The sequence below is a fragment of the Camarhynchus parvulus genome, chromosome 4 (genome assembly GCF_901933205.1).
Source record: "Camarhynchus parvulus chromosome 4, STF_HiC, whole genome shotgun sequence".
In the NCBI taxonomy this organism is placed as follows: domain Eukaryota; kingdom Metazoa; phylum Chordata; class Aves; order Passeriformes; family Thraupidae; genus Camarhynchus; species Camarhynchus parvulus.
Window position 1 is genome coordinate 49,828,197 of NC_044574.1, and position 14,996 is coordinate 49,843,192.

At 45.4% G+C, this 14,996-nt stretch overlaps 1 protein-coding gene across 1 annotated transcript in view; it reads left to right on the plus strand.

The window, feature by feature from the left end:
* Window positions 1-13,450: 13,450 nt before the first annotated feature.
* TSPAN5 (tetraspanin 5) overlaps window positions 13,451-14,996 on the plus strand; it is an 81,366-nt gene continuing 79,820 nt past the window's right edge. The window contains exon 1 of the mRNA XM_030948431.1: window positions 13,451-14,013. Within this exon, the coding sequence (XP_030804291.1) occupies window positions 13,933-14,013 (81 nt within the window). The 5' untranslated portion in view covers window positions 13,451-13,932. The remainder of the gene's footprint in view (window positions 14,014-14,996) is intronic.

A 14,996-nucleotide genomic window follows, 5' to 3' on the forward strand; every position in this document is an offset into this window, starting at 1 on the left:
GGAGGTGGCTCAAAAGGAAGCACTATGTCTCCTGCAAATATTTGCTGTGATGAACCATGGGAAGGCATAAAAGCAGTCTGAAAATCTGAGTATTTGCATCTGCAGAAAGAGAGAAGGGGAATGAGAGTGCAGATCTTGCTCTTTTTTCTCTGACTCTGTTGCCAGAGGGCCAAGACAGGTAATGGCTGCAGATGAAGCTGCTACCTTCCCCTGGCCCCAGGGCATGTGGGCAACCCAGCAGCCTTCCTGCATTGCTTTCATTTTGGTGCAGCTCTGCACCTTGCACCAAATTCTTTTAGAGATCCATGGAATGTTATTGCCTGACCTTGCCTTTCCACGTGTAAATTTTGCAGCAGAAATGGATCAGCTTTGCTTGATGTGACTTTGCTGTCTGCTGCCTTTAAATCAGCCTCAGCTACTGTGAGACTCAAGTGGTGGCAGCTGGGAGCCTGCTTAGCTCCAAGCATGGCTGGAGTTGCTCTGTGACCTGAAGGAAAAGGTGACTGCATTTTACACTCTGGGTGGCAGAATGCCATGCATTAAGGGTGATGGAAAATAGGTATGTGGGAGGAAGCCCTTACTCAGTTAATACACCTAAATGTGAAGAAAGAGGATTTGGTGTCAAAGTACATCTGTTGCCCGTGGTTTGATGCAGACAGCATGACATGTATTGCTAAACCTTTGTTCCAGCTGTCACAGGCACCTAAGTTTCCATGATTTTTCATTGGCTGCTGCTTGTGAAATTTGCTGCTCTTGAAATTTACTGCTTTTGACATGGAGGAATATTTTTTTCAAAGTGAGCGAGCTTGCAGGATGAGGATGTTGATAGCACAGAGCTGACCACACTCTGCTGGAAGCTTTAGTCCAGCAGAATTTCAACTCCTGGTTGCAATGGTAGTTAGAAAGGAAGAGAATAAAATTAGACAGCTCTCACCAAGTCCTCTGATTTGTAGTTTCTGAAGAGATTCTTGTCTTAGTCTATTCTTCTTTGCTATATAAAGGCAAACATAGATATTTTGCCTTTGTGTTTAGAGAGCAGGCATGGATTAGGCTTACTAAGCAATAATCAGCTTTCACTGGTTTGAAATTAACTAAAACAAAACTAGTCTTTTTTCTCTCAGCTGGTGACAGTAGGGGACAGAAGGTGTCTGGAGGAGGTGGCTCAGGCTTTTGTGGCACTGTGAAGAGAGATGTGACCTGCAGCAAGCTCTTTCTATTGCCAGAGGCATGGTGCCACATCCACCCTGGATGGCTTTTCCTGGCCTATCTTCCCACCTGTCAGGGTGGCTGTATGGAAAGAGAGTGAATGCTGCACTGTTCAGGGAGGGAGGGATAGGTGTTATCCTGGTGGTGATAGGAATGCATGTCCTAGGGCTGGTGGAGAGCCAGCATCAGCAGGTGTCCTATCCTACTGTCCACCACCCTCAACGTGCTCCCCTAAAGAGAACCTCCTCCCCTCTCCTATTTTGTGCTGACAGTGAAATGTTAGAGTGGTAACTGAAACAGGTATGTGGGGGATTTTAAACCCCTGCCCCTTGCAGTGGGGAAGGACACCAAGAGGCCTTTGCTACCTTCTCTGTCTTTGCTCTCTCCCTATGATACTGAGAGCTTCAGTGTTTATGGTGGAGATGCTGCACTGCAGCTGCCCTGCGTGTTCCTTGGTCCATGGACAGGGATGTCACCCACCACTTCAGGGTGGTCCCATCCAGCCTGGCCTTGAACAAAGCATTCATAGCTGCACTGGGCAGCCTCAGCACCCCCTCAGTGAAGAACTTCTTCCTACTATCTAATTTAAATCTCTCTTCTTTTAGTTTAAAACTGCTACCCATTTCCCATCATTATGTGGCTGTGTTCTCGTTAGGTGACCTGACCCTTTGTCAGTGCATCCTCCCAGCTCTGTGTAGTCATGCTTGTATCCCTGCCAATGGGCTTTATGTGCTGGCATAAGGAGGCTGGAGCCTCCATGTTCCCCAGCATGGCTGCTTTGTGGGGCTGGGCATGCTTCTTGATTTTACTTTATCTTCTCTAATTAAGTTGCTTTATTTTGATTTTGTGTTTGGGTGTGGTTAACATGCCCACTCATCTGGAACCACACAGCAACTTCAGTGTGTATCTTCAGGCTCACATCATGCTGGGTCATGATTTTTTTCTTGGCAGAACAGCAGCTAAAGTTTTCCCTTTATCACTATTGAGCAATTGGGCCAATGACCTCCTCCTGAAATCACAACTGTGACCCATTTTCTGTGCTGAAGCAGCAAAGGTGTAAGAGTTCACAGCATAGCACAGAGCTGTGCCTAGCAGGCAACACTTCCCATTTTCGGTTTCTTCTGCTGGCCAAGTCATGCTGGGAGATGTGGCTTAAGGCTAAAAAACCTCCACAGGGTGTGCAAGGCCTGTCTGTGTGTCAAGCATCTTTCCATCTCCTCTTAGACAGCACTGAATTGGAGAAGGCTGTTTTCCTTCTCTAGCATTAGGGGGAGCATGGCTGTTGAGAGAGCGGCTACGGTTGGAAAAAAAAGAAAAACTCACAAACTGAAAAAACAAGTTCTGAACCTTATGAGTCCAGTTTAAACTCTGTCCCTACACAATGGCCTCTTTATAATCCCTGTGCCACCAGTTACAAAGCTTCTGCAGGCACTGGAGATTGAAGGACCTTGCTCTCAGACATCAGGCAAAGAGGAGGAGTAGAAATGGACAGCCTGATAATTTTGCAGTCCCCTAGGAAGAAGCAAATGAAACTGAGTGGAATTAACAATTGTTGAAACCTTGTTTGGCATTCCAGAGGCCTTGTTAACAACAGTGTCACAACAGCTATTCAGGAATGCTATTGTACCACCAGGGCTGCCTCTGAGAAGTTGCATTTTCTAAACTATAATTCCCTGGTTTAGCTTCCAGGGGTGTCACTGCTGATTGTGCATAGGACCTTGGATACAGAGGAGAATATTCTTCTCTTGTTTCAAGCCTCTGGCTCTGCAAATTAGTTTAGTTTTGCACTTTGGTAGAAACATTGCCCAATAAGCTGTGTGGTAAAACCTCTCCACCCTCAGCCAAAATCCCCAAACTCTTACTGATTTTCTCAGAGCTGGGATTTCACATGTGAGCTCAAAGTTCATAGACTTACGTAATTCCTCTGCTTCCACCTCTGCTGGCTTGTGCTGGCTTCCTCCACTCATGGAAAGGACCTTATTGATCAGTTCCCTTTAAACCCCTAGGAATACTTCCTGCCTACTCAGTGAGCAAGGCTGGCAGAGTCAGTGCCTGTGTGCACAAATGTTCTATCAAGGGTATTTTACTTCATGTGCTTTTCCACAATTTAGCACCTCCTTTAATCATTGCATCTCAAACTGCACATATTCCACTTGCTTCCTTAGGAAAAATACCAACAGAATCAAGGATAAAGTATTTAAGGAGAGTGAGTCCTTCCAAGGGAGAAGTTTGAGGTGCCCAAAGCAGGTATGCCTGGGTGCCAGACAGTGGTACTGGTAGCTGCAGGACGACTGTGCAAGGAGGACAAAGTGTAACTGGTACATGTGGATTCTTCAGTAGTATTACGCAAGAGGAAGTTTTTGTGAGACCTGTGGTGTTTGCAGTGCATCCAGAAGTCAGAGAAAGAGAAGAGGGAGAGCTGGAAAGGGCCTAAAGAGGGAAGAATCTTTGGAAAGCCAATGAAAAAGGCCAGAAAGAATAAACCTTTGTAGATTGCTCTATGAAGGGCACAAAAGCAACTCACGTGCCTCAGAGTGACAGTGCCATGAAAGTTATAACAGAAATCACCAATGGGAAAGGATATTCTTCTTAACCCTTTTCCCCCTCCTTTTTTAAAATTAAGTTCAAAAGGATGACAGGAGCATGAGGCAAAGTGTTATTTGTGTAGCAGGGAAGAGACACATATGAGGACATCTGTTTTAAGGAGCTGCTTCAAAAATAACCACAGGAGAGCAGAGTGTTTGCAGAGCGCAGCAGGAGACCTGCAGAGCAGTGGAAATTGAGACAGCAGCAGTGCCCCGAGTGCAGAGAGCCCCAAATGTCTCCAGGATTGTGTACTCATTGCCAAACCACCCCAACCTGACACCAGTGGGTGTTTTACAAATTGAAGGAGGTGCTGTTTCCATGTTTTCTGCCCAAAAACATTGATCCCTTTTCTGTTGCTCTCCTTCTTGACCCCTTTTTCTTAAGTCAGCAGCTTTTAAATTCCACTTTCAAGTCTTTAAAAAATAACCCTTTTTCAATGCATCTCCAAAACACATGGCAAAGGATTGCAGATTTGGGTACTACCCTAACTGAAAGATGAGGTCTTGTTCACCAGAAAAAGAAAGGAAAAGCAGACTGTCAGATTTTGGAGCAGGATGCTCATGTCCAGTGTTGTGCCCTAGCCTATTTACTGCTGACTGCAGGAACAGACAGCAAACTTGGCCACTGACTTACTGAGATGCTTTAAGAAAGTCCATTACACGTTACCTATTACTTCAGCTTCCTGGTGGGTAAAACAGAGAAGCAAGAAGTACAATTTTTATCTTCATTTTCTTTCTAAAGTCTGTGTTTTCAGACAGCTCTGAAAGTGTTATGGTGTAGGATTCAATGCAAATATCAGATGTGATCCATTAGTGAAATGGAAGTGGTAAAGCCAGATGGTGTGAGGCATCCCACTGGGGAATACAATACAATACAATTAACCAGGCAGTTAATTTCTCCTGTTACCCAGGTAAGAGAGCATGTTTGGAAAAGGCCAAATGAAAACTGAGCACAATTGCTCATTGGGAGATTCACCCTTTCCATGGCCAAGTACTCTTTAGAACAGAACTTTGTCAAAACTTGCCTGATGAATTTGCGTCTCTGTTTTCTAGTGTTACATTGAAAATCAATGGCAAGAACCACTTCAAAGTAGCAACCCAGATGTTTCCTCCCTGCTTTTTTTTAGCTATCACTGTGAGTAACAGAAACCTTTCACAAAGTGAGGGTTTGAGATATAGTAGCTGATACCACTCTGGGATGACACAGCTGTATTTCTTTTCTACACTAGTGGCTGTCAGCTGACTTTGGCTATCCCCTGCCTCAAGGGAAGCATGATCTTCTGTGGTCCCTCCAGTACTGTGTTTTCTGATAAAGAACAAATGTTTCTGCTACAATCAGTTCATGTTGTGGTAACTACTTGGAACAAAGCTGTAGTTTCAGTTATAAAAATTCTCAGAGCACAAAGTTAACTATTTGGAGTTTCACAGAGTTTTTCCATATTCACCTGGCCATGCCTGGTATAACCATGACTGCACTTTGGCCAGTGTTTGGAAGCTCACTACAAGCTGCAATGCAGCATCATGTGTCTGTAAACCAAGGAAAGGTTCTGCTTTGGACAAAATTTGATATTTCAAAAGTGTTGAATAGCAGTCAAGTGAGTTCACCAATGATCATTTCATATCCAGACTGCTTACACCAGCCCACTGGATACCTCTTTTCAGTGTCCAAGCAAATTGCAAACTAGTCCCTGTAGGACTTGTATCTGACTGCTTTCAAGGAGACTTGGTCTTCTAACCATCGAGATCACTTTTGCAATGGGAGCTCTGGCATATTGGGCTGAATTCTGAGATGTATTCAGGCATACAAATTGTTTGGTTTTTAAACTTTCCTTGAAGTATTTAATGGTTTACTGTTTTGATGTCTCTTCTGGCTTTGCCAAGGTTATGTTTTTTCTATTACTTTGTAACAACATGGAAGATATAAAACATTCACTCTCAGTAAATTAATGGGTAAATATTTCATTCCAGCTTGGACTCAGCATATGGCTTTCTTCGTGTAGTTGTTTGATTGCATCATTCTTGTTTCAGATGTGAACAATTTGGCTTAAACCTTTCTTTTCCATGTGTGAAGCGGGACATGAGTGCCTTGCATCATTTGGTTGTGCATATCCACTGGACATGTGTTCTCTGCTGTGGGATTATGGAAACTGCCCAAATGTTTCTCTGACTGCTGCTGTACAGATGCAGGCAGGGTAGCAAGTATAAGCTTGTTAGGACAAAGATGTATTCTGAAAGAGAAAAGCACTGTAAGGAGGCACCTGTAAACAGATGTTCTTTGCAGTGCAGAACTGACTGAGTGCAGGCTCCTCCTTGCCCACCCAGCCAAAGCTGCCCTTGTGTTTGACATGGTCACTGCTCCTGCCACCCTTTCTCCCAGTTTTGCTGCAGAGTCCTATGCACCTTGGCTTGCTCCCTAAATGTCTCACTGCTGCCCAGTCCTGAACCAATCATAAACTGGGCAATGTCCCCTTGTCCCAGTCTGGAGCACACTGGGCCCTGAGATGCAGCATCCCCTGGAAGGCAGACAGCAGCAGGCTGCACAGCAGGGTCATTTACCACTAGATGGCTGGACCTCCTTTTTGTGCAGCTCTCTGTTTTGTTCCCAGCTCAGTGACCGAGCTTAGCCCACAACAGTGGAGTCGTTGTAAGCTCTCTGCTCACCCACTTTATAGCTTAACATTTTGAAACAGCTGATGCTTTTAGCAGATTTGCCTTCATGATGAATAGTTCAAACTTTTGAAACTTACTGAAAGAGCTGTGGTAATATCTAAGAAACTCATAGCTTTTTTGCAAGACAAAAAGGAAACACTCCCTAATCCTGTTCTTAGGGTTTTTTCCATTCCATGTATGATACAATTTTCACTGACTCTTATTTCGTAGGTGTATGCCTAAGTGGGACACATTTAACAGTTCATCACTCAGACTGGAATACAGCATCATAGTGTCCTGAATAGTCACTGCCACGTGCTTTGATCTGGTGAATTTGGTGGTATAAAATCTGTAAAACTTTTAGACACTGACATACATGTCACTGTGATTTAGGGCAGCAATGTCTTTCCTTTAAGAAAAATTATTTTGCCCATAGTCAACATCTTCAAAAAATTAATACCTCTGGATGAAAAATGTCAACTTTCCTGATGACTGCAGGCTGATACATTATACCGAGCAAGAAGACCCACTTCAAAAGGAAGATTTCTCCTGCCTGAAAGCAGACAAGAGAAATAGACAAAGAATCTGTTTTTTGAAGATACCACTTTATTTTCCCTTATCAGTCTCTTCACATTTTCAGCTCTGTTACTTGTATTTATTGGTTCACATCATGTGTCTACAGATGTATTTGTGTCCTGAGTTCAAAACAAGAGAGAGGTAGGTTTTAAAATTAAAATTATTTTAGCTGTTTTGCTGTCACAGCAGTGGCATTTTACACTTGCCACTTGGAGGAACAGGGAGTGAGTTATTGTCCCTGCTTCCAAGGTAATATAAGCTAAAATATCAAACCTGGGAGTATTAGGGCACTTTACCACCTTTGTGGGAGCCGGAAGATGTGCCTAAAGATGACAAGACATGAAATAGTAAGGTGAAGATGAATCTAGAAATAGCTCTGGGGTGGGTTTTCTTTTCTAAGTAGCAGTCTCTCACAGTTCAATTTTCTCAAAGCACCATGACAGCAAAAAGAAGCTGATGGTTTAACTAGTGTGGTGGAAGAGAAGGAAATTCAGATGAACTCCACCCATCAAGACTCACAGAGAAACACAGGTAGTGAAGCATACAGCAAAGATGAGCCCCTGAATAAATGGACCTCAAAAGTAATTGTTCAATCCAACAAGAATATTAGTGGCTATTCTGTTCTCATCTGCAAAAAGGTTTCTGGTTCTGTTAATGCAATAGAAGACAGTAAGAAAGGCTTGGAAATTTCCATTTAGTGGACTTGCAGACAAGTAAATTGTAAATTTTTGAAGTGCTTCCTTTTTCAGGTGCCTGAAGTGTAACATGTGCAGATTATTTATGAAGAGCAACCTCACATTTGGAAGTAGTCCAGAAACAAAGTCCTACTTGATCCTGTCACAAGCAGAATGTTGTTACTGAGCCCAGAATGTCAGATGTAGCATAATCACAGGCATTGTGTATTCCTCCTATGACACTGTGGGAAGCAAAAAGCCATGGTTTGTAATCACTCTAGTAGTGCTATTTTATGCCTTTTGGGAATGTTTAAATAAACTTATTTATTTACCTTGTTCCTAGGCACGTCCGCTGATACAAGCTATACAGAGTACTAGTGTAAAATACCTGTTCACCAGTGCTGATACAAGTGGTACATTTGCTGTGGCAGCTCTGCATAACATCTGAGAAATCACATGTGTCAGTACCAAAGGTAAAGGAAACTGGTATCTTTGATCCAGCTGTGTGGTAGCTGTCACTGGATGTGAATAGAGATGGTGGGTTTGAAGAACCAGACACAAAATTGTGAAGAAATCAGCTTAAACGTATCACCAGCCTTCCTACAGGATTATCAGCTCACTTGCACAGTCCTAATAAACTGTTAGAGGCCCTGTTGTAGAGTCTGACAGACAGGAGACACCAATGTCACAGCAGAGATGACAGCATTTTTGTCACTGCTCTTTCCATAGCTCAGATGAGCAAGCCAGTTCCCAACAGAGGATGGGAGGTGTCTCTCTGCAGCCAGGCTTCACTGCATGTCTGGGCGCTCCTCCAGCAGGTGCTGACCCCCTTGTGCACCTCATTGCTCTCCCCAGAGGATTTTGGATCAGCTCTCTGCTGTGAAGGCAGGGACATAGAGTCCCTTCAGATCACAGCATCTCTTCATCCATTTAAATCAAAAAGCAATGAAAAATGTTACTTGGATTTGAAATGAGAATTCTTTTGCACAGTTGGCTTCTTCCACTCTGTTCTCAGCAAGACAATTTTAAGCTCCTGCCTGCACAGAGGTCTGGGGACTGAACTCCTGACCAAGGTGGCCAAACAGGTATTCCATGCCTTTTAGTTCAATTATTGGCTAGGCCATGGTGGCAAACTCTTCCAGAAGCTGAGCTTTGAGATTAATTGCTCTTCTAGCTTCCCTTCCTACCACTCTGGCAGCAACTTAAAGCCTACAACAGCCAGATTTGCAGTTGTGCACTCTCTCATCCCACCACCTGCTTGCACTCCCTGACCTTCTGACAGGTTTGCAGATGTTCCTGGAAAGAGGTGCCAGAATGATTCCTGAGGGATTGTTTTTGCAGTAAACTCTGATCCAAGCTTCCAGGAGAAACAAAAATCTTTACAGGGGAGGATGGGAGAAGCTCAGGTGGTTTAGGCTTGAGCAAAGGAAACCCTTGAAGGGAAACATTCTCAAAGATTACTTAAAATGGTGGACCTTAAGAAGATCATATGGTGTTCTGTTACTGGATAAACACTGATTGTCCTTTCGGACAGAGCATCATCAAGAATTATACCTGAACCTTCAGGTATACACAAGGAATAGTCCATGCTTGGGAAGTGAGAAGCTTCCAAATTTGCAGAGTTTGTCCAGTACTTTTAGCAGTACAAAGTGAAAAAGAGAAATTTGGCACTTACTGGAGTCTAAGTTTATATCCATTTTAAGGACCATGGTCCATAGCACCAGTAATGGAAGGGGAGGTGACTACCCACACTGATTGCAGTTATCCCTAATTTAGGACTGCAAATCCGTGTCTCTTCTGCAGAATAATGCATATGTTTTATCTCATTAAACCCTGTCACTGTCATGCCCATAAAATGGTTGTAATAACTCCCTCATAATGAATGCCCTTTGAGCCAGTTTGATGGTATGAGTGCTTGGAACCACACGTGCAGCCACTGCGTGCCAGTGAGCTATGGACCAGGTATGTTCTACTATTCCTGCTTCACTGTTGTGTAGACTTGTCAGGACTTAATCCCTGATAAGAAGGAGCTGTGCAAACTCCAGAAGAGGGACTTGTTGAGGCACAGCACCAGTGCAGAAACAGAGCTGTGTGCCAGGATGTTTGCCCCAAGCAGCACCACGGTGCAGCCGCAGCCCCAGGCGCTCCTCTGCTCCTGCCCGCACAGCACAGCCGTGGGCAGGAAGTGTGCCACCACACCTTCCTCCCACAAGGAGCAGATGCAGCAGCTCGAGGTGCCTGACACAAAAAGAAATAAAGGCTCAGATACACACTGTGTTGAGAAAATAAAATCAGACACGATGCAGCTGGTTATTGGTTGTTATTTGGTAAACCTTAGCTGCAGTTTCTGGCCTCTAACCGTGTAGATGTATAGACTCGCTTCATGCTTTGTGAGTCATTCTAATAACATTGCTGTTATCACATTATAATGATGTTGGGCTGGTCCTGTGAGATGATACTATTATCCAGTATTGAGACCTAAGTTTCAGATGAAAAAGCAGCTCAATACTCACCAGTGTTACCCATAACAGTAATTAGTCAGTACTTGCACTTATTAGTCTTGAGGGAAGCTGAAATCATGTTCACATCTGGGGCAGAGCATGTACTTCCACCAAGGCCAATACAGCTTGTATCACTACTTGAGTTTAGTTCTATGAAATTCTTATATCAGAATTCCTTCTAAACCTAAACAACGTCCCTTCATCAGTGCTAGCACTTTTGCTAAGCAGAAAACAAAGTGGTTTTATGGTTACAAAACTATGAAATGAACACAAATGACAGGATGAGTTAGTATGTTATTTAGATAACACCTCTGACTCTATGAATCTTGTCTGTGAGAAAGCTCTATAGTTTCCCCATGGAAAAAGACTGCTATCCTATGAATTCCCACGAAAATTGAGTGTCTAGGAAGTAAGTAGACTTATGGACACAGACACTGAACTTTTCTTAGACCATAGCTCTTTATCTCAGTGCATGTGGCACGAGGTGAGATTGGCAATGGGATAACTCACGGAACTACAGCCTTCACTGTGCTGCTCTGCTATTTTTCTTCTTGAGTCACTCCTGCTTGCATTTTTTTTTTCCCTGGAAAATGTAAAAGAATTCATAGATCAAAAAAACAGAAGCTGACACAGAGACAGAAGTACTGGATCTAAGGAATGATTGATTTCAGGAATTGGGTTGAGGACTCTTTACTTGGTGGGAAGTAAGAATTTCAGAGTCTGCAACTATACCTCTTTTAAGATATGAACTTCTCAAACTTGACACACTTCTTAATATTAGAGTTGGCCAGTCTTTAGTCAGAAGAAGTCCATTTATATCTGCATCTTAGAGATGGGAAACAGATTTAGTCATTCAGATGGGACTTTATCTCAATGTCAGGAGCAAATCAAAGCATTGCTGGTGTTATGAAGCACTGTGCTGCTAGAGCCAGCTTTGTCATTGAAAACCCGCCCATTAGTACTCCTGTGCCTTGGCAGATGAATTATGAACTGATGGAATTTGAATAACTGTCTGGCCCTTCTGCAAGAAAAGGTAATATTGCTCCTGCTTAGTATCGCCTTGGGCTTTTGTGCCAAAACATCACAGCAGAATTCAGTGTTGACTGGTAACTAACAGTGAATTTAAAGTGCTGTCACAACCATCCTGCCCAGCTTCCAGGCCTAGGTGCCCAAAGCATGTAAGAAGCAATCCACAAGAGATGGCACAAAGCTGAAGGATGGAGACTTTTAAAAATCCCTGTTTGTTTAGGACAGGAGGCAAAATGTGTTTGCAGAGAGGCTGCTGCAGGTGCAGAAGGCTCTGCTACAGCTGGCATTCTGAAAGATCAATTACCTACACCAAAGCTGTTCTGCTGCCTTTGCTATCTGCTTGCTTATTACACACAAAGTGAATTAAAAAGAGCAGGGTTCTATGTTCAATACCCTCTTCAAGTGAGTAATCTAACCCTTAAAACCAAACATCCTTAAGCTGATCAGATGATAGGACAGCATGAAATGCTTTTGGCTCTAAAAGGACACTTGGCTAATAATACTATGCTCAATTGAGAAACCAAGTGAATTCATGTAAATATGATGCTATAAATGATGTAGGTTGCATTTCTTTTTGAGTTGTTGGGAATTAATGGATTGATAGGTAAAACATCTGATATTGTTACTGAATTTAACATAACAAATATTACTCTGCAATATTTTGCTCCTGCCTGTGAAGAATTAAAATGCAAACACGTGATGCTAGAAGCATGTTATGACAGTGATATTATAAATGTTTGTACAGTTTGTCACCAATATTTGAAGCCACTTGTAAAAACAGCACCTTAATATAATACATTATTACCATACCCTACTGTAAGTGGTGATGTGCTTTTATCCACTGGTACAGAACATGTACATTACTAATTATTCACCCTTTTCTACCCTCTTCCCATGGATGGTCTTGCAAAGACAGTGCTGAAAATAGACACAGGGATAACGCTCATGTGATAAACTATACAGTTGTGGTTGAAGTGTATAGATGTGCTAATTTCTCATTTACCAAATGATAGACAAATATTTCTCTTCACTCTCAAAAAAGACTCACAAGGCCCCATAACTGATATGATGTGATCTTGATTTTAGACTGTCTTCTGTCGTTCTATCAGTATCACTTTTCTGAAGTGCGTTACCTTGCAGTCCTGTAAAGATGGGAAATGTATTTTATTATAAAGAAATCTTCCATCTATTGAATCAAAAGTTATACTTGCAGAATCACACAAACACAGAATCAATTATGTTGGAAAAGACTCCAAGACTGAGTCAAACTTTCACCAATCCCAACCCTGTCAACCAGACCATGGCACTTAGTGCCACATCCAGTCTTTACTTAACACCTCTGGGGGCGGTGAGTCTGCCATGTCTCTGGGCAGCCCATTCCAAAGTTTAACAACCCTTTTTGTGAAGGAATTCCTTCTGATGTCCAACCTGAACCTTCCCTGGCACAGCTTGAGGCCATTTCCTCTCATCCTGTCTCACCTGGCACAACCTGCTTTCTGGGAGCTGTAGAGAGTGATAAGGTCACCCCTGAGCCTCCTCCTCTCCAGCCTCTCCATTAAGAGCTGGACCAGGAAACTTTGAAGCTTGATCCATTGAAATGACGACATCCTTCAGCAAAGAAAACCTATTAGTTATGCTGTTAATGCCAGACTGTGTGCACTCTGAATCCCGAAGCATATGAATACAACTAAGCCCCATAACTTTATGGCTGTCAGGTTCAATATAAACTCAGGGGATGTTAAAATAGAAACCCTAGCAATCATTGTAAAATGGTTCTTCATGCGTTCCTGCGCGTGTGGCGCATACGAGATCATGTGGGAGGCGATCTGTCGGCGCCCACTGAGAACAACCTGCACGGCGCTATTACGGTCTTGCTCCTCCTCATTACCGCAGCCAGCCTCGAACCGGCGCTGCCCTCGCTGTTCTCTGTGCCAGGCGGGGCCAGTGCCCGCTGTCTCGGCATTCCCCGGCCTGTGTCACGGCGGGCCGCCGGACGGGAGGGACGGAGGGACGAACGAACGGACGGACGGACGGACGGAGGGAGGGATGGAGGGAGGGACGGACGGAGGGACGGCAGGCTGGAAGCTGGAGGGACGGGGGCCGGAGCCCCTCAGCCTGGCACGCCCGGCCCGGGCGGAGCCTCAGGGCCGCTCCCGCCCCGCCCCCAGCGCCGGCGGCCCTCGCGCGGCCGGATTGGCGGGGAGCGCTGCCAATCACGCCGCGGGGCGGGGCGGGGCGCGCGGCGGCCCCTTGGCGCTGAGGGGGCGCGCGGCTCCGGCCTCTGCCCGGGCCGATCCTGCCCCGGCGGCGCCTTTCCCGGCGGCCGCCCCGCTCCTTGTCGCTCTCTCCTGCCTCCCGCCGCGAGCAGCCGGGGCCTCCTCCATGCGGGAGAAGAGGAGGAGGAGGAGGAGGTGGGAGCTGCTCGCCGACCATCCCCGGCACCCGGCAAGTCGTAGCCGACCCGCCGCCGCGCCGCTCCTGCCGCATCTCCCCGCGGCGCGGAGCCGGCCCTGAGCTCTGCTCGCCGCGCCGGTCCCGGACCCCTCCTCACAGTCTTGCCACCACCTTCCTCCTAGTCTTCCCAGACCCCTCCTCCTAGTCTCCTAGTCTTTCTCCTTTTTGTTTGTTGTTGTTGTTTTTTTTTTTTTTTTAAATTCTCCCCCTCTGGTTCTCACCCTGGCTGCGAGCAAAGCGTCTTCATGAGCGCAGAGGATGTCCGGAAAGCACTACAAGGGGCCTGAAGTCAGTTGTTGCATCAAATATTTCATCTTCGGCTTCAATGTCATTTTCTGGGTAAGTAGGGCCGGTTTCGTGTCTACCTCTGCTTCCTCCTCCTCCTCCTCCCCGGCTGCCGCCGCTGCCGGGCTGGGCACGGCCAGGAGCGGCAGGGACGTGTGACAGCCCGGCGTGAGGCCGCGGGGGCATTTTAGATGGGGCACGGGTGCGAGGCCAGGGCTGCCGCCCCCTCCGACCCGACCGCCCCGGTCAGCCCTTCTCCGGGCAAGTTGTGGTGCTGCATTCCTCCACCTCCCCAGGGTGCCGGTTCTCTTCCCTTCCGGCCCTCCTAATTGCTTTTGTTGTTAGTACGAAGCGGATTTCGTGCCTTCTTCTCACCTCGCCGTCTTTTCCTTTTTTCGTGTTCCCTCCTTCCTTCCCCCACCTCTGCTTTGTCGTGGGAGAGGAAGGGAGCAACCAGGCACCCAGGCCTGGAGAACGAATTGATCTGCATGTTTTCACGCTGCCATCCCTGTTCGATGCAAATAATAGAAAGAATCACAGCTCAGGTTTTCTGCACTGTGCTGTTTAATGATTTCACAATGATGAAGTTGTGTATGGCAGAGGTTTATTATGATTAGCCGTTAACACGTAGTAGCAGCAAGAATAGGATGGAGGAGGGGGAAAGGGTATTTCCACCCATACATAAAGTGCAAGCCCGTAGGAGGCCTGTTTGGGCATTTGTTGGGATTCCTGGCTGCGCTGCTTGATCTGCCTGCACAGTATCTTGTTGCACCATTGCCCACCGGCTGTGGAGTAGGCAGAACTGTACCGTGAAATGTAACCTGCCTGTTATCAGTACTTCTAGCATCTTCTCAGTGTGTTGGATTTGAAAGAGAAGCAACTGTTTTTGGATGTTCATGCCAAATTTAATAATTAGGGGGGAAGGTGGGGTGGGGTGAGCATTCTCACACACGTGTGAGGGGTGAGGTCTTCTCACTGCACAGAATGTTAAAGTCAGGTGAAGGCTCTTGCATGTACAATTCCCCTTTTTATATGAG